Genomic DNA, 27,700 nt, shown 5'->3' with positions numbered 1-27,700 from the left:
AGGTGGTACCATTGCTCTTTTTTCTTAATCCTCGACCAAGGATATTTTTCCATTGATTTTTTTTTTGGGGGGGGGGGGAGTGGGGGAGAGAGGAAAAGACAGAGAGAAACATCCATGTGAGAGAAATACATCGATTGGTTGCCTCCTGCGTATGCTCCCTGGACCAGGGAGGAGCCTGCAAATGAGGTACATGCTCTTGACCTGAATCAAACCCGGACACTCTAACTGGCCAGGGCCCATTGCTTTTTTTTTTTTTAAGAAACTTTTTAGAGATCATTTCAGACATGAAGGTTGAGATAATGGATCCACGTATCCATCACCCAGCTTCAATTACCAACTCATGACCAAATTTGTTTCATCCACTTTTGGTATTTTTTTAACCAAGTCCAAAACATGTATTTTGTGAATATTTCAGTATTTATATCTAAAAGGACACTTTAAAAATTAGCCATAATACCATATCATCCTTCTAAAATTTTAACCCATCAAATATCCAGTAAGCTTTCAGAGTCCAATTATTTCTAATTCATAATTGTCTTTTATGGCTTGACTCAAGGTCTAAATAAGGTTGATACATTGTGATTGTTATGTTTTTAATTCTCTTTTTAGTGATTATTCCCCTCCCCAGCTTTTTTTTTTTTTTCTTTCTACTTATTCATTGAAGAAACCTGCTTCATGGATTTTTCCTTAATGTGGATTTTGGTGATTACATCTTGATGATTTAGTTTGTTTCCTCTGTTTTTCTTGCCAATTGGTAATTGAATCTAAAGACTTGATCAGCCGAACCGGTTTGGCTCAGCGGATAGAGCGTCGGCCTGCGGGCTCAAGGGTCCCGGGTTCGATTCCGGTCAAGGGCATGTACCTAGATTGTGGGCACATCCCCAGTGGGGGGTGTGCGGGAGGCGCCTGATTGATCTCTCTCATTGATGTTTCTAACTCTCTGTCCCTCTCCCTTCTTCTCTGTAGAAAGTCAATAAAATATATTTTAAAAAAAAATAAAAATAAAGACTTGATCAGATTATAGCTTTTTTTTTTAATAGGTAGTAGCATGTTTTTCCATGTGAAGGCACATAATGCCTGGTTACCTCTCTACTGGCTTTTTAAAATTACACGTTTTTATTGATTTCAGAGGGAGGGAGAGGGAGTGAGATAGAAACATCAATGATGAGAGAGAATCATTGGTTGTCTCCTGCACACCCCTCAATGGGGATTGAGCCGACAACTCAGGCATGTGCCCTGGTCAGGAATCGAACCATGATCTCGTGGTTCATAGGTCAGTGTTCAACCACTGAGCCACACTGGCCAAACTCTAATGGCTTTTTAAAAAATACCTACTGTTTGCCCTGACTGGTTTGGCTCAGTGGATAGAGTGTCGGTCTGCGGACTCTAAGGGTCCCAGGTTTGATTCCGGTCAAAGGCATGTATCTTGGTTGCAGGCACATCCCCCGTAGGGAGTGTGCAGGAGGCAGCTGATCGATGTTTCTCTCTCATCGATGTTTCTAACTCTCTATCCCTCTCCCTTCCTCTCTGTAAAAAATCAATAAAATATATATTTAAAAAATAAAAAAAAGAAAAATAAATTGAAAATACCTACTGTTAATCTAGCTTGGGAATTTTAGCAATGGATTTATGTTTTAGTTTCAAACTCTTCAAGAGAAATCAACATCTAAGAAACAGCCAATATTTAAAACTAAAGTTAAAACATTTTCCATATGAAGTTAGTTTATAACTGTTGGCACTTCTTCATCAGGTGATGAATGCAGTATTGGTTCAGCCACAGACTTGACTGAAAGCAGCTCCATGGTGGATGGGGACTGGACAGTGGTGGATGAAAGCTTCTCCACACTCAGTTTAACGCAGTCAGAGCTAGAGCACATCTCCATGGAGTTGGCCAGTAAAGGGCCTCACAAATCCCAGGTCCAGCTGCGGTGAGTTTCTCGGCCTTCTGAAAGTACAGAATCCCTACTTGGGATATTTGGGCAAATAAGGTGCAGGGGCTACTTTCCTGGTAGATTGCCCCTCTGACATCTAGATTCTTCTTAGCTCCATATTTCCTTCCCAGTTACTCTGTTTCTGTTTCTGTACAGGTATTTGCTACACATCTTCATGGAGGCAGGATGTCTGGACTGGTGCATTGTCATAGGCTTGATTCTTAGAGAATCCTCAATAATCAACCAGATTTTGGTGATTATACAGACGACAGAGGTAGATGGAGAGATGTTACAGAACATAAAGACAGGGCTGCATGCGGTGGACCGATGGGCCTCTGCAGACTGGTAAGTGCTGGTTCTGTCAGCTTGTTTCTCTGCTGTTCATTGGTGAACCCTGTCCTTTCCCATTAAGGCTTAGCTCTGGTTTACTTATTTAGAGATTTTAGGTTGGTCAATATAAAAATGCTTTAATATGTTCATTTTAATGCTGTGTTCTTTAGTTACTGTTCTGTACCAAACATTTAGATGAGTGATGTCCAGTGAGATGGCTGGTCGTTTTAAAATGGAATGCATATCACTGACTTAAAATTGATGCAGCACAAATGATGTTTTTTTGTTTTTCTTTTTCTTTTTCATTATTGATTAAGATATTACATATGTGTCCTTATCCCCCCATTGCTCCCCCCACCCACCCACCCCCACTGATGCCCTCATTCCCCTGGTGTCTGTGTCCATTGGTTAGGCTCATATGCATGCATACAAGTCCTTTGGTTGACCTCTCCCCCTTACCCCCACCCTCCCCTACCTTCCCTCTGAGGTTTGACCGTCTGATCAATGCTTCTCTGTCTCTGGATCTGTTTTTGTTCATCAGTTTATATTGTTCATTATATTCCACAAATGAGTGAGATCATGTGATATTTATCTTTTTCTGACTGGCTTATGCATTAAGACTGGAACTTAGGGTTTGTGGTTCTGTGGAATAAAATAATCTAAAAATTTCTACTTGAAAAAATAAAAGCTTAGTCTGTATGAATTTACCAAATTCCATGGCAGTTACTAGCAAACCAAATTAAGAGTAGTGGATGGCCCGGCCAGTGTGGCTCAGTGGTTGGGCATCAACCCATGAACAAAGAGGTCACCAGTTTGATTCCAGATCAGGGCACATGCCTGGGTTGCGGGCTGGATCCCCAGGAGGGGGCATGCAGAAGGCAGCTGATCTATGTTTCTCTCTCATCAATGTTTCTATCTCCCTGTCCCTCTCCCTTCCTCTCTCTACAAATCAATAAGAACATATTTTTTTAAAAGATAGTAGTGGATGCTAATAAAACTCTATTAGGACATATACAATAAAGGACACTTTAGTTTAAAAAAAAAAAAAGTGGATAGAAGTTAGGCATCTGGGGTTCTAGCCCTTACTCACCAATTATGTGTGGATTTGGGGGCTTGCCTTACTTGGATCTACTTTTCCTTAATTGGAAAATTCATTCAGGTTCTCTGCAAGTTCTTTTTCAGGTATGAAATCCTGTTGGTCCTTACACTGTGGAATATGATTTTTAATTGTAATATTAGATAATTTGCTCCTAGTGTGCCGAAATTTAAGACTCATGCTAATGCTATGCTGGCCAGGGCACCTAAGAAACCTTCCCTTCCTACCTCCCTGTGCTGCCTCCTCTCCCCTCATAATCAGTCACTGACCTTACTGTATCTGTGTTTAGTACGAATTTTTCCATAACACTGTAATGCCCGGACAGTGTAGCTCAGTGGTGGAGCATCAACCTATGAACCAGGAGGTCATGGTTCGATTCCCTGTCAGGGCACATTCCCGGGATGCGAGCGCAATCCCCAGTTGGGGGCATGTAGGAGGCAGCCAATCAATGATTCTTTCTCATCATTATGTTTCTATCTCTCCCTTTCTGAAATCAATAGAAAAAGTATATTTGCATATACAAAAGGCTAATATGCAAAGTGTTCCCTCAGGAGTTCCACCAGGAATTCGATCACTCGCTATAACATGCGCTGACCACTGGGGGGCGGCACAGAATGAAGGAAGGCCCTGGCCAACAGCGGAATGCCCTGATCGATCCTAATCATGGGCCAGGCCTAGAGATCCTACCCATGCACAAATTTTGTGCACTGGGCCTCTAGTATATATATAACACTCTGTGGAGCCTTTTGAATATGGCAGGTGAACTAATTTCCTCTTTCCTTTACTTAGTCCTGGATATAAGCCATTTTTGAACATCATTAAGCCACAACTACAGAAGCTCAGTGAGATAACAGAAGAGCAGGTCCATCCTGAAGCTTTCCAGCCAGTAACTGTGGGTAAGACTCCTGAACAGACTAGTCCTCGGGCAGAGGAGAGCAGGGGCTCCTCAGGCCATGGAAGCATCCCCCAGGGCGAGGTCGGAGGTAGCGGTATGGTCAGCGGGAAAGAGGAGAACACAACCCGCGCAGAGGAGGAGGAAACTTTTCAGGATGGGACTTACGACTGTTGTGTGTCCTAACAACGGTGAGGTGCCGTCACCACGGCAGTATTAATTAGCAGCAGCGTGCGTGCAACTGAGGACACTGTGACCTCATTGGATGATTTAACCAGGGAGCTCAGCTCAGAGACTCTGGTAAGGTATTAAATTTTAACTAACTCTTCTCTAAGAAATCTCCTTGACTCCAGAAAAATATATCAGAATAAATCATCTTTCATTTAAAAAAAAAAATTTAAAGCTTTGGTGGAAAGTAATAAAGAATACTGTACAGATGTACATGAGAATATTTTGGTTTTATTCTTAAGATTGGTAGCTCTTAAACCATAGGGATTGTTTTGCCCCAGATGAGCTTGCTTTTTCACTACATATAGCTTCTTACGTTTTCTGGTTCAGCGTGTGTCCAGACTGCTTTTTTAAAAATAAATGCTCATGTGCTTGCTGTAGCTTGTCAGGTACCTGAGCTACCTGGAATGCCCTAGATTGAGAGCACTGGACTCTGACTGGGCCTCCTGAGCAGATGTCTGCCCTGGCACAGCACATGCCAGTCCTGAATGATGGGAGCGCTATACCTGTGAGGCAGTGTGCCAGCTGCATTCCTGCTGAACCGGAGGTCGGAGGGGTTCTTGTCTAATTATGTGTTAGATACCACTAAACTATTTTGTATCAAGAATTTTATCTTTTTGTGAATACTCTTGTATAAATATACTCAAAGGCACTGTTCATATTTTTAGGGCTTGTATTATTATAATTTGTAAGGTTTTATGCTGGATTCTGCATGGCCATTTATAGTCACTCTTGGAATAAAGAGAGGGCTTGCTCTTCTTTCCAAATATGAGCAGTCTTCATAGAGGAAGACATGTTTATTGTATTGGCTTGGTCATAAAATAACAGAAATGGTCACACCAATCATGAAATGAAACAGGTTTTGTGCAAATTAATGTAGTTTCTTATTTATTGCTTTTGTAAATTGAGTAAAAATGGAGTTTTATGTAAATATACTGAATCCTGTATTATCACGGCTAACTAAAAATTAGTATGTAAAGAATGCATTCTTCATTGTAATTTTTAAAATATTTTATGTATTTCTAGATATGACTTAATTTTAGTTTTCATACATTATGAAAACTGCATACTCCTTAATTGCTTCAGATTAAACACATACCCTGTGTATGTACTTCTAATTACCTTATAACAGTATTAATTTAGATAGCTTGTTTGTATTGTGCAATTTGAACAAAGGAATGCAATGTTATTTTTTACAAAAACAAACTTGTTTATTTTTATAACAACAATGTATTTCATGTGGACCAAATTCATACCACTATGTAAAACAGCCTCTCTCCTCTTAGTGCAATTAGAGTTTAGAAATAAAACTTGGTCCTCTATCCTTGTTTTTAAAAGTAAGTGGCTAGATTTAGTTGTCCTAGCCAAGTTTCCTTTGATGGGAAACTCAAGACTATTTTGAAATTGCTTAGTTCAGAATTCATCAAACTGTTTTAAATTATTGGGTTTGGTAATTTACTATCATTTACTTTTTACAAGTGCAATAATTTCACATACAGAAACTCCTGAATGGGTGGAATATGTGATTATTGGTACCTGACCTGGTCCTTCTGGTGCTACTTTTATTTAAGCCTTTGTTTTAAACCACCTTTCCCTGAATCTTAAGATAGAACTGTTTCCCAGGTGAGTACATCATGAGCTCAGCAAGAAACTAAACTGAAATTTCTTCTGCCCTAGTCCACTAGGAGAAGACCTAGCATTACTTTTGTGCTTGGTGTGAATATTCCATCAATAAAAATGATTTACCATTTAAACAGCTGTCATTTTTTCAAATATCCTAATGAGCTGCTGGGTTCATCTTGCACTGTCCCAAGCAGGCGTCAATAAGAGCTATATTCCTAGGGTTAATGCCATAAATGAGTCCTCTAGAAAATACTTGTTTTTCAACTAATAGGAATGGGTGGCCCCAAGGCAAAAAAAAAAAAAAAAAAAAATTTATAGGAAATTTATCTGATAATTTGTTAATACAATTTAATATTTAAAAACTCAATCTTTTTTTGCCTTGTTTGGTTCAGGTATCAACTGTTTAAGCCATATTTTTAACCAGTGAATTTAAATATTCAGTATAACTATTCGAGGTTTAAATTATTTGCTAATACCAAAACAAGAAGTCATTTGGGGATATAAAGTCAACCTTTGCTTGAATTAAAGTTGCTGCTACTTCTGTAATGTGTACTTGGTAAAGGGCCATAAAACCATTACATTAACTTTTGTTTGCTCACCATCTCAGGGTAACAGCAAAAAGTATATGTATTAAAAGCCACATAAATATTCTTTTGATCATATAATTCCACCTCTTAGAATTTTTCTTATGAAATAACTTAGAAATTCAGCAGACTTAATATTTATTTATATGCAGAATTTTTTAGGATAGGAGCCTCAAGAGTTGGTGGCATCCTAGATACTTGACAATGCAAGATTGGAACAAATGATTCATGTTGATGGCATGGAAAATGTTTTAAACTACCATGAAAAATGATACAAAATCATGCATACCATATGATTTCCACCAAGCAAAACTTTATATACAAAAGTGTAGAGGACACCAGGCATCATCTCTAATAGGTGAGATTAACAATTTGATTACTTTTTCCTGTTGTCCTATATTCCTAAATCTGCTGTGTCTACGGATTTGCCTATTCTGGACATTTCATATAAATGGAATAATGTTATATGTGGCTTTTTTCTGTCTGGCTTCTTTCACTGAGCATGATGTTCATCTTTGTATCAATGCTTCATTCCTTTTCAAGGCTGGATAATACTCCATTTTATAGACATACTATATTTGTTTATCTAGTTATTTAAGGAATTGGGTGGTTTCCACGTTTTGACTATCATGAATAATGCTACTATGAACATTCATGTGTGGACATGTTTTCAGTTCTGTCTAGGAGTGGAAATGCTGAGTCATGTGATGTGAGTTAATTCTTTGAGGAAATGTCTAACCATATTCCCAGAGTGCCTGGGCTATTTTTTTTTTTTTTTTTTAATTCCCATTAGCAGTGGAGGAGGGCTCCAGTCTACACTTGTTGTATTTTTGGTTATAGCCATCTGCGTTAATATAATAAGTGGTGGTATCTCATTATAGATTTGCATCTCCCTTATGACTGTCTTTTCATGATTATTAGCCATTTGTGTATCTTTGGATAAAAAAGTTCACATCCTTTGCTCACTTCATATTTGGGTCATTTATCTTTCTATCGTTGGTTTGCAAGAGTTTTTCTATCTTTTGGATACTAGATGGTTATCAGATACAGGTTTCATTCCCCCACTATCCAAGAGTAGCGTGTTCCTGCTTTTTGAAAGTTTGTGCTGTGGCACTCGGCTTTTTTGAAAGACCTACGTTAGTACGGTAACAGCTTTTTTCAAAAAAGTGAAAATCCTCTCTTTCAGTTAGCAACAGCAGGTACTAATGCCAATGTTTTCTTCTAAGGGTTTCATGATTTTTAGTTTCCACATGTTAGTCTTTGATCTATTTGAGTTCATTTTATTTATGTCCTGAGGGGGTCTAACTTTGTTCTTTTATATGTGACGATTCAGTGTCCCAGACCATTTACTGAAGTTTTTCTCCCATTGTCAAAACTCAGTAGACTGTGAGTGAGTGTATGGGTCTATTTCTGGCTGATTGCACTGATCTGTGTCTGTTTCTGCTAGTACCACACTGTCTTGATTACTGTTGCTACTTTGTAGGAAGTTTTGAAAGTGTGAGTCCTAAGTTTTTCTCAAGAATGTTTTGGCTGTTCTGGGTCCCTTGCAGGATCAGCTTGTCAAGTTATGTGTGTGCACACAAGAAGCAGCTGGGATATGATATGAACTCAATCTATAGATCATTTGGAGAATATTGCCATCTTAATAAGTTTGTCGGTCTTAGGACATGTCTTTAATTCCTTTCAGCAGTGTTTTATATAGTTAGCATTATAAAAATCTTGTACTTTTGTAAGCTTATTCCTAAGTATTTTATTGTTTTCCATGCTATTGCAAATAGAATTACTCTTTGTTAGTATGTTGAAATTAGATCCTACAACACTGCTGGATTCATTAGTTAACTGTAATAGTTTTTGTGGCTTCCATAGGGTTTTCTTTAAAGATCATGTCATCTGCAGCTAATCTGGATGCCTCTTGCTAGACCCTCCAGCACAGTATTCAACAGAAATGAGTAGTGTACATCTTTGTCTTCTTTCTGAACTTAGGTGGAAAGCATTATATTCAGTCTTTAACCACAAATTACTTTCTTTATTAGGTTGAGGAAGTTCCCATCTATTAGTTTATTTTTCATCATGAAAAGGTGTTAGGCTTTGTCAATATTTACCAAATAATTGGTCATCTATTGAGATGATTATATGGTAGTTGTCCTTTATTTTATGAATATGGTATATTGCATTGATTTTTCAGGTATTAAACCAACTTTGCATTCTTGGGATAAATGAAAGTATCAACATGTTATATTTTTACAAATCAAATAATGTAGTAGTATCAAAAATATATATTGATGTACTTCCAAATTGGCTAGGCTTTTTAAATAAAGAGGTATTAAGTACATTTTTGCTCTATTGGCCATAAATTTCTGTAAACTGTATTAGGAATGTCATTCTGCTATTATTACACCTTCTACTGGACTGTTTTGAGTAGTGATGTCCTTTTCTTGTGTGGAGATTAGAATGAGCTCTATCCAACAAAATACCATTTTCATTAGCCCTTCAGTGATTTCCTTTGCCAATAGATATGATTTAAAACTGCTAAATATGCTGAAACTCAACATTTACCAAGTAGCTGGTCATTAATTTCTGTGAAATTCAGATGCACAGCCTCATTCCACAGCCAAAAGGATACCAGTTGAAGTAAAACTAACATTTCCATCTTGAGTTCTTTGCTCACATGGCCCATTAAAATAGCAGTTATAACCATAACCACAGGAACCATCCTGGCCAGTGGTCACCAACCTCACAGACCACCGGTCTAGGCCTTCTAACAGCTATTAAAAAGAATAAGACTTTAAAAAATTTCAAATATGGGGATACAGAATACAATAAAGATATATTTTTCTATTTTAATATACTAACTAGTATATTAAAGTTTATTTCAGTAACATTGTAAGGCAACAATTAATTCTCAAGTGAAACCAGTGAAAAGTAATGGACAGACATAATCATTTTTTCTGTAGCTTCCTGAGTCAGCAAGCTGGGTTATGGCCCCCTCGGCAACATTTTAAGAATCCTAGCATGCTGTAAACAGATACTTCATGCAACAATAATTTTTTTTCAGGACAACACAGTAAATTTTAAGAAATAATTCCTTCGAAATCACAATTATTTACACTTTCCCTGAATGTGCTACTTACATTTAAATTCTGTAGGAAATCATGTATTTTAGAATTTGCAAAGACTTTTTTTTAAAGGTTATTCAAATGATCAGATACTTAAAAACAAAATTCTTTCATTTCAGAGGGGTTCTAACAGTGGTGTGCTTATTAATAGAGCCATGAATATTGGAATTATTTAACCATTTCTGCCATTAAATCAACATCCCAGAAGATTAAGCATGCCCAGAGATTTGTTACCAACCTTGCATAATGTGGAAGCTTTATAATACTAAAGAAAGCCTAAAACCATGATTGTTACTGAAAAAAGGAGTAACATCCTTCCCAAAGGAAACTAATCACAAGTAACACATTTGGGGTTTTGCCTTTTTTACCTAAAAATAATTTCAGATTACTCACAAAAATATGCTTGTACAGTCATCCCTTAGAACCACCCTCTTGGATACCCAAATCCATAGATGCTTAAGTCCCATATATAAAATAGCATAGTATTTGCATATAGCCTACGTACATCCTCCCATATACTTTAAATCATCTCTACATTACTTATACTGGTAATACCTAATGTAAGCAGCAGTTATACTGTATTTTTTAAGGATAAGGAAAAAAGTCTACATGTTTACTACTGACACAACCACTGTAGGCCTAACTAGTCCATGTCAACAATAATGTAACTTTTTTTTCCTGCATATTTTCCATCTGTGGAACCTTCAAATATGGAGGACTGACTGTATTTTAAAATTCATTGAGCTATTAAGTTTCTAACTTTTCCTCCACAACTGTGATTTCATACAAGCTATAAACACTTAATTACCGCCTGACAGATAAATGTGGCAGGAGTCAGGCACTTGAGGCTAGAAATATGTGGTTTCTACAAAGTCAAAAAAAAGCAATGGCTCTAGTGCCCATGCATGTCACAGCCAGCATGTCATCACTCAGCTGTGGCTGCAGCCCTGTTTGTGGGCCCAGTGAGTTTTAAAGAGCCACAAATTAGGCAGGCAATATGAGGAGCATGATCAGAAATCCCATCGTGTTTCAAGAAGAATTTTCTCCCGTGATGCACACTTACTATAATCTTTCTGTTCAAATGGGTCCAAGTGCCAATTCTTATTGTAGCTTTTCTTTAAAATGTTTTGTGTATGTGTGTGGGGGGGGGGGGGGGCGGGGGGAGAGCCTATGCTTAGTAAATGCAGAATTAGTCCAACTTTTTACATCTCTTAACAGAAAAAAGAAAGCTAGCAAAATTTGCCAGGGATCTCACCAAGCCCTTCCACTGCTGGCGCCAGGAACCCAGGGGCACTGCTGTGATATGCTCACAGTCACCTTCTTCAAAACAAAAAGCACTCTTAAGTCCTAGGGTTGCCATTATGCAGGGTCTGAACCCCAGCAGCTACAGGGAAGCCAGTTCTGCTGGACTAAGTTACTGAGAAACCAATCTGTTCAGCTGGTTAGAAAACAGACAAAAATAAGGACCCCATGCATCAATAAAATTATGCCCTTAAGGATTAACCTTGGAAAATTCCCTTCTACAAAACAAAGAGAATAAGTATGTATAAAATGCTCAGTCACTATTACCCACCCTCCCTCCCCAGAACAGACGCCATGGCAACCCGGCTCTGGGGCAGGAAGTGAAAGTCCTGTACTTGCACAAACAACTGACATTCTGGACCAAGAGAACCTGTGAAAACAGGAGGGGGTAGAGCATCGATAAGGTGGGGAGGGGGGACAGATATTCCAGAGGGAAACGAGCATTGCAACAAGGATTGCACTGACCACTCCTCAGAAGGCGAGGAGCCACCAGCTGAACACCGGCTTCCACACCAGGGGTCCTGGGCTCCAGCGCACACCCTAGAAGCTGCCTGCAGACACTTCTCCCAGCACAGGCTGGGGCCTCAAAAGCCCAAAGCTGCTTCCCGTCCTTTTGTAATAGTTTCCTAGTGACCTACAGTAGGCCTCCAGGGGAATCATTACTCCAGTGACTGGCAATTTACCCACATCCATGACACAACAATGGTCTTGGGCTTTCATTGGAAATGTCATTTGTCTCATTAACAATGGTCTTGTAGTACTTTCAGCATCTTTCATGACTCTCCGGGGACAGCTGTTGAAGTGGTCTGTTGGCTTTTGTCCGTAAGGTCGTATAAAATGACATGTTAGTGTAGTGGTAGTACCCACGTGTGCTTAAGTGCCAGAAAGCTGGCATTTTCAAGTTTTAAAAAGGCCATGTGTCACTACCCCACAGCACAACCACTACAGTGCTTGGCCCCGAGAGGGCTAGCCCACAAAACTCGCTAAAATTCATTGCCTTACATTACAAATATCCATGTAGCTTAAGGAGACCATGTCCCCTGAAGCATCCCACAGGGCATTGGTTCAGCCCATTCACAATATTAAAACGCGTAGAGGTCGTAGGTGCACACCCAGGCAGACGGGAAGGTCCAGTCCGGGAACTTCTCTTTCAGGGCGTCCAGCTGGGGGGACCGCTTGTCTTCCCCAGAGAAGTAGTGGGCAGCGATGGCCACGGTGACGGCTCCCTCGGGCTGCTCTTCCAGGACCTGGCAGAGAAAAGCCGTTAGTTTTCTAGCTCTGTGAAGGCAGCACACTGAGCCCGAGTATTTGATACTTGCCAACTGCCACCGGGGAACCTGACCAGTGACACCAGCAGTGCTGGGAGATCCCACCTGTACTTCTATCCAGAACTGCCACGCAGAGGCTTGGAGTCCATGGGAGTAAAATACAAAGTAGTCCCCTCCTTTACTTGTGACCGGGGTGCCATTGCCGAGAGACCACTGAGAAAGTGTGGAGCCTTTGTGGGGTCGAACATACAATGACATATGGCTTGGTCCTGTAACATAAGAGGAAGAAAGGTCCGTTATAACTATCTTTAAAACAGCATCTGCAAGAAAAGCAGTTAAGCCACCATCAAACCAGACTACGAAGTTCATGCCTTTTATCACTTTAAAGACACTCACTGCAAACCGAAAGGAGGTTTGCCAATCTGTGTAGATCAATAAGGTAAGTAATGAGGTGCAGCAGAAACCTGGGCTCAAGTCTCAGTCCTGTCGTTGAAACATTCTAGCACTCACGAGAGCCTTTCTTCAGAAATCTAGAGAATACGCGTCATCAGACCAAGTTTTAACTGCAGCAGCCATAGCAAAAGAACTGGCACTGAGGGTTTTACTAAAACAGACCGGGGTGGGAAGCCACTGTGTAAGTGCTGCATGTAGCAAACCAGAGAGGGAAGAGCTAAGTCCAGTAAGCACACACCCTACACCCCCACACCCCACCCCCGACACTCGAAAATATAAACCTCCTTAAGTGCCAGATAATTAAAGAGCAAAGAAGACATCAAAGGAAAAGGAGTATTACACACGTAATTACAAAACACTGACAAAGACGGAAAGCATCAGTCATAAAATGTGACTAGATCTAACACGGCCCCTAAAAGAAAAGTTTTCAGCTTGGCTTACAAAGCCAGACCAATCATAAACAATTTTCAAGGAATATACTTAAAGAGATTCAGAAAGGGTGAAAATAAAGGTATGAACAAAGGTATTATAGGCAAGTGGACACAATGTTACAAAGAGCTCTTTGATGTCAGGAGAAAATAGAATTCAAGACAAAAAGCATTAAAAGTAAAGGTACTTTGATACTCAAAGCTGCAAGTTCACATAAAAACTGTTAATTCTGTACACAAAATAGCAACTATTTAATGAAGCAAAACTACACAAGGGATGCAAAATGTATATAAGACTATAATATTTCACTCTAAGACACCAATTGAACAAAACATTATATAAAAGACCTAAACAAAATGATCCGTCAAATAGACCATATGAAATCTGTATCAAATTTTACATGCTGATAATACGGATATATATCATCTTGGGTGAGCATAAAATATTCATAAGAGTAAAATATTAGATCATTAAAATAGCAAAATTCTATAAAATTGAGATTACAAATGACACTGATCATAAATCAAAGCTTGAAATTATCAACAAAACAGCCTTCTACCTGGAAATTAAGGGTGTCCTATTTAAAAGACTCATGGGTAAAAGGAAATAGAATAATTATGGAAATTTTTCTAAATAATGAAAATAACTACATATATCAGAAACTACTGGATACAGGTAAATCAATGATAAGAGAAGAATTCATAGCAATAAACATTGTTTTCAATAAAATGGGTAAAAGGACAAAATAAAAAGAAAGCACAAGTTAGGAAATACTATAGATAAAAGCAGAAATCAATGAACTGGAGAAGAGAACAAAACAGATCCACCTTAAACAAAAGTCTGTTACTATTTTAAATTAACAAGACAACCACTAGCTAACTTGATTAGGAAAGAGGCATGGGGGGGAGGGAAGTGGAGCAAAAACAAGTATGCAGAAAGAGAAATAAAAATAAACAGAAGTTTGTAAATCACATGACTGCTTTGAAGACCTCTACACTAATAACTGAAAACCCAGATGAAATGGAGATTTCTCTAGAAAAATATAGGCGACCAAAAATGAACACAGCCATAAAGCTTAAGTAGACCAATTACCCTAGAAAAATTATGAAGCTACTCCACAAAAAAAGACATAGGTGGTTTCAGAGAGGAATTCAAGCCAACTTTTCAACCAAGTGGTTCCAATGCTCCATAAACTTCCAAAGCATTGAAAATAAGGAAAACTTACCAACTGTTTTCATGATGTGTCACATTTATGATGTTTTTACATTTATAATGCATAACACTGGTACTTAAACCCGATAGAATGTAAAACACACACACACACACACACGGACCAATATAATTCATGAGATATGATGCAAAATTTCTAAAGAAAATATTAGCAAACATCCAAGATCACATTAAGAAAATAACAGGCCACAACCTGATGGAATATGTCATATCAAAATATCCAAGGAAGAAAAGACCTATGATCATCTTTACAGATGACTAAAAAAAAAAGGCCTTTCACAAAATTTAAATAACTCCCTATTTTAAAAAAGATTTCAAGAAGTGCCAACTGATGAATGCTTAACATGATAAAAAATCATCTATCCTGGGAAAACACTACAGACTTTGTATAAGAACAAGGCAAGAATGCCACCATCTCACAGCTGTTCTACACAATGCTGGAAGTATTAACCACTTAGAATTGGTAAAGGAGAAATACTGCATTTGCAGATGATATGCAGTAGTCAACAAGCTATGCCTGAGGTCTGCTTTTGTATAGCTCTCAGGCTAAAAATGGTTTATGTTTTTGGGGTTTTTTATTAATCTATTTTTTTTTCAATTCTCACCTGAGGATTTTTTAAAATTAAATTTAGAGAGAGAAGCATCGGTTGCATCCCGAACACACCCCAACCAGGGACTGAACCCACAGCCTTGGTATATGCTGACCGGGAATTAAACCTGCAACCTTTTTGGTGTACAGGACGATGCTCCAACCAACTGAACCACTCCGTCAGGCTTACAATTATGGGAAAGCCTAAAATATTTACTATCTGGCCCTTTAAAGTTTGGCAATTCCTGGTATACCTGGAGAACCCTTAAGTTTCAAGAGTAAAAAAAATAAAAGATCCAATGAGGTAGCAAGATAAAAAATTGACATACAGAAGTCAATTGTCTTCACACATACAAATTATAACCAGTTAAAAGACATACAGGTAGAGAAAAATTCTATTAACACTTTTGAGAGACAAAAAAGTAGGTTTGAACAAATAAAAGGACATTCCAGGTTCATGGATAAGGAAACTCAAAGTAACTGCAAAACAATGAAAAAAACTACAAAGGATCTTAACTCTCCCAATCATTACTTATAAGCTTCTATAATTTAAAGTGTGGTAACTGGTACACAGACAGACCTACATATAAACAGTCAAAAAAAAGTTTCTGATTTCTTGACATCTGTAATCACAAAACATAGGGTGGGTGATGTACAGCTTGCCTGCCAGGAACGTGCCTTTACTGAAATTCTCCAAATTGTGCATAAAGGATGGAGGAAGGTTTGGGTATTTTTTAGTGCTGCCTGTTAAATTTTCTTTTAAAAAATCATCAACTACAGTTGCTTTTAAAAACATTAAGCTACTGGTCACTATTATAAACCTAAGGAAAAAACATTCATGCTTAAAATTTTAAAGAACTACAGACAAGAAGGGAACTGCCGTGTGACTTACCTGACGCTTCAAAGGTCAGCTTTACAGAATCCCAGGGGGTCTGCTCTTTGGATACAAGTCTGAAATGAACATGTTCTCTGGGAGAAACTTCCGAGGCAGGAAGATACCAGTTTTTCCTATTTGGAAAGGAATTCGATATTCACTATTTCAAAAATATTTAGGATGCTTGTGTTCAGAATATTTGAAACAGATTTTGGGGCATGAAAATAAACTGATGAATATAATCCTATATAATGAAAGGCTAATATGCAAATTGTCCCCTCCACTGGGAGTTTGACCAGGGGGCAGGGGCAGCCAGCCAACCTCCTGTATCCCCTCCCCCTGATCTGGGCAGGCCAGCCAGACCCCCCCACCTGTGCACGAATTCGTGCACCAGGCCTCTAGTAATAAATAATGCGAATTCCGCTGAAGCCCAGGTTATTGCAGAATAAAACTTTCCCAAAGTTAAGAACAGAGGATTGTAGGTGATCTTGATTCCACTACCTAAACTATTTCTTCTCATCTAATCCTCCACTGCCAAACACTAGAACTTTCCCAGAAATGGCCCTGGCCAGTGCAGTACAATGGTTAGTGTTGTAGATTGGATTCCTGGTCAAGGGCACATACCTCAGTTATGGGTTTGCTCCCTGTCCCAGGTTGGGATATGTGCAGAAGGCAACCCATCGATGTGTTTCTCTCACATCAATGTTTCCCCCTCCCTCCCATTCTCTGAAAAGCAATGGAAAAAAAATATCCTCAGGTGAGGATTAACAACAACAAAATTTTTCCCCAGAAATGAAATACGTGATTTGAACTTGATGCTTAACTGCTGTCCAGTAGCTCAGTGAAGGAGGCTGCCCTTTCTAACTACTGAGATTTCTAGAGGACTTTCTAAATTTGAAAAAAAAGCAAACCCACTCTTCTGAGTGCTTCATCCCACTAAACAGAACCGTTGCAGTGACAGGAAAAGCAGTGTGAACGGACTTGACTTCGGTGTAAACCAGTGTAAATAATAACGTTGTGGATACAGTGATAGGACCTGAGAACCAACCCACCTCCAACTGAAGCAGAGGAGCAGTGAACCCACCTGATGAGAAAGTGCACTGGGAGGTACCACGGGAAACCGCAGAGGGGGGCCCTCTCCTCGCAGTGCGCCCGGATGGTGTCGTTGATCTCCGGGACGTGGGGGGTGATGTGAGACATTCCAGTGTAATCAAACCCATTGATCCATATTCCAGAGTCCCGTTTAACTACTTTTCCATCCAAGTCATGAAATGTCCTTGTCATATGCTGAAGAGAACAAGACTAATGAGAAAACTACTGTTTCAATTCCTTCACCCATATCCCCACCGCAGACAATACCAGAAATGAGGTGGCTGTGGAGCAGCACCAGGCACCTTGCACACTGCCGGAGGGAGTGTGTGCTGGCACGATCACCTTAGGAACCGGTTTAGCATTGCCTAACAAAGGGAACACGCGCCTACCCTTCAAGCCAGCAATCCCACTCCTGAATATGCACCTTAGAGAAGCCTTTGCACTGCCCACCTTAGCAAAACCCAGAAACAACCCAGATGCCTATTAAAAGTAAAGTGAGCAAACTGGGGAGTCATCCTGCAACAGAAGTCTGCTCAGCAAGGAAAACCAACGCACGACAGCGACACAAATCAACGTGGAAGATTCTCACGTGCTCTGGGGCAGAAGAATGTTTGTGGAATGGCTTTACCTGCAAGAAATTCAAAAGCAGGCAAAACTATGTGTTGTTGTTTCGGGATTTATACATGTGTGGTAAAATAAAGAAAACTAAGGTAATGATTAGCTCCACACTTCAAGATGTTGGGTGAGTACTTTAGGGGCTGGGAAGAGGGAGAGATGGAGAAAGAGTTGGATCAATAAGGGTCAACTGGGTTTTCTTAAGGACTGTTGATGTTCTTTCTTTTAAACTCAAAGATGGGTTGTTTTATTATTTCTTACAAATACATTTTGACTTTTTTTCGCTTTTTTCTTACAAATATATTTATATATTTAAATTTCATATAAATTCTGAAAACCATGGACACTAGAACTCCTTTTAGATAAGGACCTATGTAGTACACACACATCTACCTTTCAGTGTTACCTGAGACTAATTCATGTGCAGAGAAAAGTGGGAATCAGAGCTCACCAAGAGGTGACGGACTTGTGCTTAACAGAATTCTGGGAAAGGACACCAAGTTCCTTCTGGAATAGCTTTATTAACAGCAGAAAGCAGCCTGAAGAGTATCATACGGGAGAAGAAAAAGGGTTGCAGAGGGCTTCGGTGCTGTCTGTGGCTGCTTTCACTCTAAAAAAAACAGCAGCTGGAAGATCTTCAAATATTATCTGGCCCCTCACAGGAAAAGTTCACCAACTTCTGGCACTGACGCAAACCCCAATTCCAATCAGAACAGGAGTTTTTAAAAATAAAAATATGGTTTGTCCTAAACAGTACTGATTTAATTATAAAAATTAGACATGCTGTTGTATACCTGAAACTAATATTGTATGTTAACTATACTTTTAAATTGAAAACATTTAGCAAGTCACAGATAATATTAAATCTCCTAAAAATTAGCTGTTCTCACCCAGCTGGTGTGGCTCAGTGGTTGAGTGTCAACCTATGAACCAGGAGGTCACGGTTCGATTCCTGGTCAGGGCACATGCCCGGGGTTGCCAGCTCAATCCCCAGTAGGGTCCATGCATGAGGTAGCCAATCAATGATTCTCTCTCATCATCAATGTTTCTATTTATCTCTCCCTTCCTCTCTGAAATCAATAAAAACTTTTTTTTTTAATTAGCTGTTCTTCACCAAAGGTTTTTTGCAAACTATAAAATGTCACATAAGCCCTAGCCAGTTTGGCTCAGTGGGTAGAGTGTCAGCCTGAGGACTGAAAGGTCCTGGGTTCAATTCCAGTCAAGGGCATGTACCTTGGTTGTGGGCACGTACCTTGGTTGTGGGCACATCCCCAGTAGGGGATGTGCAGGAGGCAGCTGATTGATGTTTCTCTCTCATCGATGTTTCTAACTCTCTATCCCTCTCCCTTCCTCTCTGTAAAAAAAAATCAATAAATATATTTAAAAAAAAGAATGTCACATAAAATGTATCACTATGTCCTCCAGTATATAAACAAGGACTGGTTGGCCCTTTTTCAAAATCTCTCAGATATTTAAGTTCAAATATTATTACTTATGCGAGTCCTTGAATCATTATCTAGGTTGTGACTCAGCTTTTCTGTTGGGCCTCTCCACAGCCTCCTACAGAGATGACTGTAAATAAAGCAACTTAGTCCTTCTTCCTGCTTTATAGAGCCAGTTCTAAACGTTTGCAGGAAAACTTGAAATATAAGAAAATTCTAAATTTCATTTTATTAAACCCTTTCTAAGTCACTATATTTTCACTGTCACATATTACTTTGAGTGTTAACTAAGATCAATTTTACTAGCATTTAAAAATATCTATTTTAGGCCCCTGCCAAGCAGCTCAGTTGGTTCGAGCAGCAGTCACCAACCAGCGGTCTGTGAGGTCCGAAAGGTTGGCGACTGCTGGGTTAGAGCATCGTCCCCATAAACCAAGACTGTGAATTCAATCCCTGGTCAGGGCACATAAAAGAATCAACCAATGAATGCAAAATAAGCGGAACAACAAATCAATGTTTCTCTCTTCCTCCCTACCTCCACCCTTCCTCCCTCCCTCCCTCCCTCTCTAAAAATCAATAAATTGAGTAAGTAAATATAATACCTATTTTATTTTGCCAGTTGATAGTTTAGATTTTTACTGGCCTGCAGGAATTCTTACAATCTGTACTTCTAAAAGCTCATTACGCCATGATATATATTTGCTCTTATTTTTCAAAGTGGGTGCATTTTTACAATTTGAACAGTGATAAAACAACGAGCAGATATTTCCAATTTGGTCTCTTGGGAAGTATCCAGCTGGTAAGAATGCCTCCTGATGGTCAGTCTTTTCCTCACTGTCTTACCCAGAATAGTCAAGTACAACCCAATAGGTCAACAGTAGGAATGTCAGTTGGTTTTCCTGTTGACTAGTGAAGCTCAAAACACACAAGGCTTTCCTCTCCAGAATTTCAAATAGCTCACGCAAAACTGCTCTTACCTGAAGAAACACTCTCTTTGGCTTTGGGCTGGCAGGATTGGAGCTGTATGGGAAAAAAGTTCCACTGCAAACAAGGAGGAATGTAATTGTGCACACCAGAGCTAAAGTGAGCATGGTTTTTTGTGTGCTTTTGGCAAGGTAGATGAAGTTAATCTAAAACACAAAACACAAAAAAGGAAAAATTACCACTGGCAGAAAGGTGGCTTTAACTATTTTATGACAGGAGCTATACGACAGATCATGAAGAAAATGTATCAGCAGGTGCTAACACACGCTAACACACTCCCAGTAAACTCAGCACTGGTTATAAGGGATTCCCATCGCACGTCAGAACCTGGATGAGGGAGAACGCCCGCGGCCACGGCGGAGCCTTCCCGACAGACAGCAATCCGTGTGTCTGCTCAGTTGGCCCCGAGACGGGAGGACGTAGCTCCATCACCAAACCATGACCTCATTTTATTTCCTGTTCTGTCAACGTGCTGTTAACACAGATGACTTAACTACCAGCACTTCGTGACATCAGGCCTTTATTAAAGAAACGGGGGTAAGCTTTCAGGCCTATTCCAACAAGACTCACACTTCACTCATCATGCCTGTATAGAATGCCCAGGTGTGGGATCCCTCTGGATGGGCTTTCAGGACTCTGCCTGGCTCCTGCACGTGAGGAAAAACTACAACACAAAGTAACAGTGTCCCTCCAAATGGCACGGGTGTCTCAATCTCAATGCGGCAGCCAAAATCCTAACTAAGCTTATTAACTGTAATGAAATCACTGCATTAAAAGTTATTGGGGACACACGACTCAGAAAATTAAGCAAATATTCATAACCTACCATATACTCTACTACATAAAATTAAAGAACTTTATATCTACAGTGTACCAATATCCCATCCAGTGTAATCTCCAGCAGAACAATACTGGTCTTAGATAAAGGATCTTATGTTTTTACTACTGTGAGCACAGAACTAAGTTCCCCAGGCCTCAAAGCAGTGAGTTAGCAAAACAATCTGCTACCCCATTTAACCCACATAACCATGACAGCCGCAGCACGCCAGAATCCCCGGAGACCTGCTAACTGATCACTTGACAGGAATTCAACTGCTTTCTAGCAAATACATTTAATAAATCCCTAAGGACTGGAAGAAAAGCTCTCCAAAGTATGCTTTCTGCTTCCATTTCCCATTACCAAAGAGAACGGCTCACCCTATTAATAAGCCACTATCCTTAACACTCAACACACAAGGAAATAATGGGAATGACAACCCGCAGCGTCAAAGAGCAGCAGGCCTGTTTCACGTAATGAAAATTATATGAGGTTTTAAAGTATTCCGAGAGGCACTTTTTAAAAATATATTCTTATTGATTTCAGAGAGGGAGAGAGAGAGAAACATCAATGAGAGAATCATTGATCAGCTGCCTCCTGCACACCCCCTACTGGGGATCGAGCCCGCAACTCAGGCATATCCCTAGACCAGAATCAAACCCGGGACCCTTCAGTCCACAGGCCAACGCTCTATCCACTGAGCCAAACTGGTTAGTGCCAAGAGGCACTTTTAATAAAATCAAAGCTTTCCTAAGAAAATATAATTTAGAAGATAATATACTTTAATCCCCTTTCTTATGGTTTCCAAGATTCCATGCTTTGGGGTCATTTTCAGTTTCCACAGTGAGGTTCTCAGAGTTCACTTTGAACCCTTCCATGTGGAAAAGAACTGAATATCCAGTCACTGACTACGACTTAATACTCTGAGGGATCCAGTTCATAAGTCAGCTGACTCTAGATCAGAACTTCTCTACAAGACAATGTTCCACCATCTTTAATCCTCACAACAGCAAACCTCTCTAGTAATATGTACAGAGGATTTAAAGGCTTAATATTAAAACCAAAATACGTAAACCCTGAAGGTAACAAGAAACATTTTAGGATTTCCCATCCATCTCTGCAAATACCAATAAGGACTTGATCATTATATCAAAGGTAAAATGGCTGAAACTGGCTCAGATTTTTTTTAGGACTAGTACAACGACTGCAAACAACACTGTGCATAGGAATCTACAGGACTGTGTATGCTGTTGCATATACAGCTACTTACTGGCTACTTAAGGGACTTGCGTGGGTAATGCTGGTCCGGCATGTGGCATGCTGGCCTGCTGTGGCTAGATCCTAACATCCTCCACACAGAAGCCCTTTACTGAATCAAATATGAAAAAGCTCACTATCATCTCCACAGAGGAAAGAACACAGTAAAGCCACAATCACTTTTTCTATTTGGTCCCCTAGCCCCACATTTCAGAGTGTGCCCACAGGTATTCAGTAAGTACTTCTTGTTCTTAGGAACTCCGACGAGAAGTGCCACACAGAGACCTGCCTCCCCTGGCGGGGCCAGGCCAGCATCCGGAGTCCTGGACGGTGTCTGCACCTCACAGGGCAGAACTCAACATGGAGCCTGTTCTAACCAACGGGGTCCAGCCATCAACTCTGCTCATGTCCTTTCTTCCCGCTGGAGAGTCCCGGGAAGGGAAACGGGTGGCAAGGGCGGGACTCTCGCCGAGGGCAGAACTCTGACCAAGCAAAAGGACAAGCCTGCGATACTTTTTCATCACTGCTAAGCAAAGGCACTGTGGGTGTCCTCGGTGTGCATCCCTCGAGGAGACAAGACTCAACTGTAAGCCGGCTGGTCACGGAGAGAGCCTCATCCGGATTAGTCTTCCTTCACTCGCTCTGACAAGCACCAATAGAACTGCTATGTATTATCACTAGCCTCCAATGAGTAAGTTCAAAGCACACTATTAGGAATCATTCTAAAAATTCACCACTAAGCCACCCTACCAGTCCTCACTTGGTACGCACCCTGAAAATTCACGTTCAGGCAGTTTGAAAAGTTATTTGAAAAGCGATATAATCAGATGAGGGGCAAAAATAACAACAAAAACCCATTCTGCATTTTCTTACCACACCAAACCCACACTATGCACAGCCATTCACTATTTCTTTTGCTTAAGAATTTCTCAATAAATTATCAGCAACACTATTTTACAGTTTGGCATGGCTAAACTCATCACATATCTATATTTTTTTAAAAAAAGAAGAAAAATTTTCTTACAAAATAAGAGGAGAGAATCATTGTACAGCCAGCCAAAATGGAAGCCAGCACAACATCCGGTGGGATTTCCGAACCACTCCTCCCCAGGATGGGGGTAAACATCTCAAACACCGCCCAGATGAGGTATAACGCATAGAGATAAGGAATAAACATCCCCAGGAGGTAAAAGGCAATGAATTTTCCTCGGGCACCTAGGGAAAAAGAGAAAGAAATGACAGATCTCCGAAACGCGGCGGTGCGATAAGGATTTTTACAGTGCTGGTGTACCTCGGCACCTATCAGAAACTGGGCTAGATGTGACTCATGCCCTTTTGGTTCATGTTATCCAGTGAGATAAAGCACTGTCACTCAGAGAGGCTAAAGTACAATTAAGAAACAAAATACAGCCCTAACCGGTTTGGCTCAGTGGACAGAGCATCGGCCTGCGGACTGAAGGGTCCCAGGTTCAATTCTGGTCAAGGGCATGTACCTTGCTTGGTTGCTGGCACATCCCCATTGGGGGTCGTGCAGGAGGCAGCTGATCGATGTTTCTCTCATCGATGTTTCTAACTCTCTATCCCTCCTCCCTTCCTCTGTGTAAAAAAATCAATAAAATATATTTTTAAAAAATACATAATATATTAGCATGTGTTCGTAAACGTAAAAATGGGATAGGGTATGAGGTATGAGAGAAAAATCTGCGTGATGTGAAAATTAAAAAAACAACAATTTCAAAAACCTTCCCAAAGAGATCAAAAAAAGAAACAGTCCCAGAAAGCCTTATCTTACGTATTTAAAGGTATTTTCCCATTTGTACCCAAACCAAAAACACTGTACCGTGCTGCTTGAAGTCCTTGTGCACGCAAAACTTTGTGAGCAATGGAAACGCCACCCAGACAGCACTGATAAATGCCGAGCAAAATCCTCCATAAATGAGAGCTATAAGGGAACCACAATTCACAAACAGCGCGATGTCAAAAAACACTTCTCCCAGATACTGGTCACTGGCGTTCTGAAAGAAAGAAAAATACTCAAGAGTCGTATTCATGGGCCACTCATAAAGATACTCTATTGTAACACAGTTCCCACTGCTCAGAGACGCTACACATTTTAAGTGGGGATCTAGCCTTTATAAACAAAGCTACCTCCTTTCATGAAGCAATAAATTCAAGTTGCTGCACAGGAAAGGGGAGTTTAACAAGATGGGGTAAAAAAACATCATTACTTGTATATAATCTCTGCTTTTCCTCCACCGGGCTACAAGTAAACTTTGAAAATGTTATAAAATAGAAAAAGGAGTCTGCTAAAAACATTCACCTCTGGAAGCTTTCCTATTTACACAACTTCCAAAGAATTTCAGGCAAACTAGAGAAGTGACCTGTGAAGGACGGTACCGTCAACCCTCCGTATCTTCGGGTACTGCATTAAGTGGATTCAACCAACAACGGATTGAAAAATTCCGTTAAATATTACATTGTTGCTGAAGTGTACTGAGCATGCCGCTGACTTTTTTCTTTGTCACTTTTCCCTAAACAATACAGCAACTGTTGACATAACATTTACATTGTATTAGGCATTGTAAGTAAAGTCAGAGATGATTTAAAGCAGCGGTCGCCAACCAGTGGTGGTCCGTGAGGTCCAAAAGGTTGGCGACCGCTGATTTAAAGTATCAAGGAGAATGTGCTTAGTTGGTTTATGTGAAATACTTCACCATTTTATATAAGGGACTTGAGTATCTGAGGATTTTTATATCCCAGGGGGCGCCCCCCGGAAACCAATCCCCCAGGGACACTGAGGGATGACTGTATAGGATGCTGCAGTGCCCCCAACAGCACACCAGGGAAACTGTCAGACTCTACATCAACAACATACAGGTTAAAAAAAGCGAAGGAAACCAAGGAGAAAACTTTAAGTGCAGCTGTAAGTGCATTATTCTTGCAGGCAGCAAACACTGTGTTAGTGCTGTGTCAGACCCTGCCTCAGCCCAGGGGATAAAGGACAAAACAATCCCTGCCCTCATGCAGCCTACAGCCCAGTGGGGAACAGAGTTATTCAAACACTAGAGGCCCAGTGCACGAAATTCGTGCACGGGAGAGAGGGTCCCTCAGCCCAACCTGCACCCTCTCCAATCCAGTACCCCACGGGGGATGTCCGACTGCCGGCAGTCGGACATGCCTCTCGCAATCTGGGACCGCTGGCTCCTAATCTGGGACTGTTCGCCTGCCTGCCTGCCTAATCTCCCCTAACCCCCTCTGCCTGCCTGCCTGATTGCCCCCTAACTGCTCCACTACCAGCCTGATCACCCCTAACTGCCTCTGCCTCAGCCCCGCACCTGGGACCCAGGATTCCCTCCTCTGGCCAGCCGCAGGCACCCAGGACCCGGGTTTCCCTCCTTCTGGCTGGCCACAGGCACCCAGGACCCGGGCCAGCTTCACCCTGGCTGGCTGCAGCTGCAGGTGACCGTGGGTGGGTGGCTTCGCCCAGGCCGTAGCCTAAGGTGCCCAGGACCGTGAGGCGTGTGACTTCACCTGGGCCGACTTTGTCAGGAAGGACGTCCAGATGGTCATCCAGAAGACATCTGGTCTAATTAGCATATTACCCTTTTATGAGTATAGATAAGCAATTAGGTGAGCCCAGGGAGGGCTGGCAGATTCAAGAGCACGGTTACAAAAACCGAGGCAGATGCAGCAGTGCTAACTATCACCCCTAACACCACTTACAGCTTTGTCACCTCATTTGAAGTCTGCAAGAAAACCTCACAATAAGAAGCCTTTCAGAAATTTAACACAGCTCTGGGAGCCAGTTTTCTATGACCATGCCATACAGTTTTTGATAGCTCGAAAGGCAAATCAGCCATGTATATAATCTGTGCTCTTCCTCCACCGGGGAAAAGCCACATGAGGAATTCAAGGACAGACCACAGTATGATGGCAGTTCCATCGCCATTATAATGGAGCCGAGAATTTCCTGTAGCCTAGTGACATCGCAATGCACCGCCCAGCGTTTGTGGTAACGCGGCACAGCCATTCTGTGCGCGCACAGCACATGCAGCTACAGCAGCAGCTATGCCATCTAGGCTTGTGTGCGTGCGCTGGGTGAGGTTTACACAATGATCGAATCGCCTAATGACCTTCTCTGGAATGCCTCCCATGGCTAAGTGGCACATGACTGTACAATGAATCCCACTGAGTTTGTCTTCAATCCTTGAAGGCAGCCAAAAGAAATCAATAAATGCGCTTAACACTTACCACATAATAAAATCTTTTTGCAAGTGTATGTATGAATATTATCTTGGCTGCAGCAGCAGTTCCATAAAGACAAACGGAGACATAGAAGTGGTTGTACCATGAGAGAGACTGTCCAATCAGAGAGACGAACACGGCTATGATGAGGACGGTCACCAGGCTAGTGAACCAGCCTGCCAGAGTGATGCCAAACCCACAGAAGAAGTCCTTCGTGTAGTTAGCTGCTAATGAAGAGAAACGCAGTGTGGAGACCACCATCTTTATTGGACAATTTCATAACCAATCAGTAGAGTTAAAGGGGCAAGCGTTAAATCAGAAAACTTGCCATGTAATTGAAAAGTATTGAAACGACCCAGGGATAAGATTTGTTAAACACTAGAACAGGGAAGGTAGAAAATAATAATATTCAAGTAACACTGACGGAGAGTTTTGTGGGTATTAAAGACTCAGAGATAAGTCTTTCAGGACTACTTCAGATTCATTCCTAACTGGGAAAATGGGTCGTCTTGCTCTTCATCCGTTTGGGTTGCTTTGTGTGTCGAACTATCAGCAAGAATGGAAAACAAAGTTCCACCTAAAATTTTGCTAAAAGAAGCTATCACAGGAAAAGAAGCAGCACAGAACATAACTGGTGGTTAAGGATTATTTAAATTAGCTGCTGAATATTTTATCTCATAACAGCAGATAGCAGCTTCGACTGTAAAACATTTCAAGCGGAAGGGGACCAATTTAACTGCCAGCAGCTCATTCATATGTCAGAACACTGTGCTAGTGGTCCGCAGTGTAGACCTGATGTTTCAGTGGGACTTTTCAGTAAAAGTCAATCTGTACAAACCGTTTTTCAAGAGCTCCAATGTGGTACTTCTAAGGAGGGCATTAGTACATAAAAACTGTCTGCTTCACCAAGACTAAAAATATAATGCACACATTAATCTGATACTCATTAAGAAATTTCTTACATTACAAATCAAATATTATTTTTCTTAGGATTTTTAATGTCTTGGAAAGATATAAGCAAACTGACTAAAAAACTTCAGGCAAATTCTACACCCATGCCAGGATTGTAGTTTTAGGGGGAAATACTCACTGTTATGTTTGGGCTGCAACAACTTTTTGCCCAGGTACAGAACAGCAGCCATTACCACCATGCAGTTAATTATGGAGCCAACACGAGAGGGGTAGGCAATGACAAATAGGCCGAGCACATCAAAGAAGACCATGTTCCCATGCCGGTACTTAGAAGAAGAAACCAACACATCAGATGTAGCTAGATATTTAAGAACTGCTAAAATGTTGTCAC

At 40.6% G+C, this 27,700-nt stretch overlaps 2 protein-coding genes across 15 annotated transcripts in view; one reads left to right on the top strand and one right to left on the bottom strand.

Moving 5' to 3' along the window:
- The window catches only part of RIC1 (RIC1 homolog, RAB6A GEF complex partner 1), a 143,984-nt gene that overhangs the window by 108,338 nt on the left and 7,946 nt on the right, over positions 1-27,700 (top strand). For 8 of the 12 annotated variants that reach the window (XM_059656725.1, XM_059656722.1, XM_059656724.1 and 5 more), the window contains 3 exons: positions 1,751-1,928; positions 2,088-2,276; positions 4,147-6,231. In XM_059656725.1, coding sequence (XP_059512708.1) covers positions 1,751-1,928; positions 2,088-2,276; positions 4,147-4,435 — 656 coding nt within the window. In that variant the 3' untranslated portion in view covers positions 4,436-6,231. Of the gene's footprint in view, positions 1-1,750; positions 1,929-2,087; positions 2,277-4,146; positions 6,232-27,700 lie in introns of those variants that run through there. The other 4 variants (XR_009447598.1, XR_009447599.1, XM_059656726.1 and 1 more) reach the window with 4 other exon arrangements.
- The window catches only part of ERMP1 (endoplasmic reticulum metallopeptidase 1), a 32,708-nt gene continuing 14,518 nt past the window's right edge, over positions 9,511-27,700 (bottom strand). The window contains exons 7-15 of one of the 3 annotated variants that reach the window (XM_059656740.1): positions 27,488-27,700; positions 26,404-26,624; positions 23,993-24,167; positions 23,177-23,367; positions 20,072-20,224; positions 17,030-17,232; positions 15,964-16,079; positions 12,476-12,639; positions 9,511-12,349 (exon numbers count right to left, since the gene is read on the bottom strand). In XM_059656740.1, coding sequence (XP_059512723.1) covers positions 12,185-12,349; positions 12,476-12,639; positions 15,964-16,079; positions 17,030-17,232; positions 20,072-20,224; positions 23,177-23,367; positions 23,993-24,167; positions 26,404-26,624; positions 27,488-27,700 — 1,601 coding nt within the window. In that variant the 3' untranslated portion in view covers positions 9,511-12,184. The remainder of the gene's footprint in view (positions 12,350-12,475; positions 12,640-15,963; positions 16,080-17,029; positions 17,233-20,071; positions 20,225-23,176; positions 23,368-23,992; positions 24,168-26,403; positions 26,625-27,487) is intronic. The other 2 variants (XM_059656741.1, XM_059656742.1) reach the window with 2 other exon arrangements.

The sequence above is a fragment of the Myotis daubentonii genome, chromosome 11 (assembly GCF_963259705.1).
Source record: "Myotis daubentonii chromosome 11, mMyoDau2.1, whole genome shotgun sequence".
NCBI classification, from domain to species: Eukaryota; Metazoa; Chordata; class Mammalia; order Chiroptera; family Vespertilionidae; genus Myotis; species Myotis daubentonii.
Note: the sequence above shows the minus strand (reverse complement) of the source record. Positions and strands in the feature narration are given on the sequence as shown.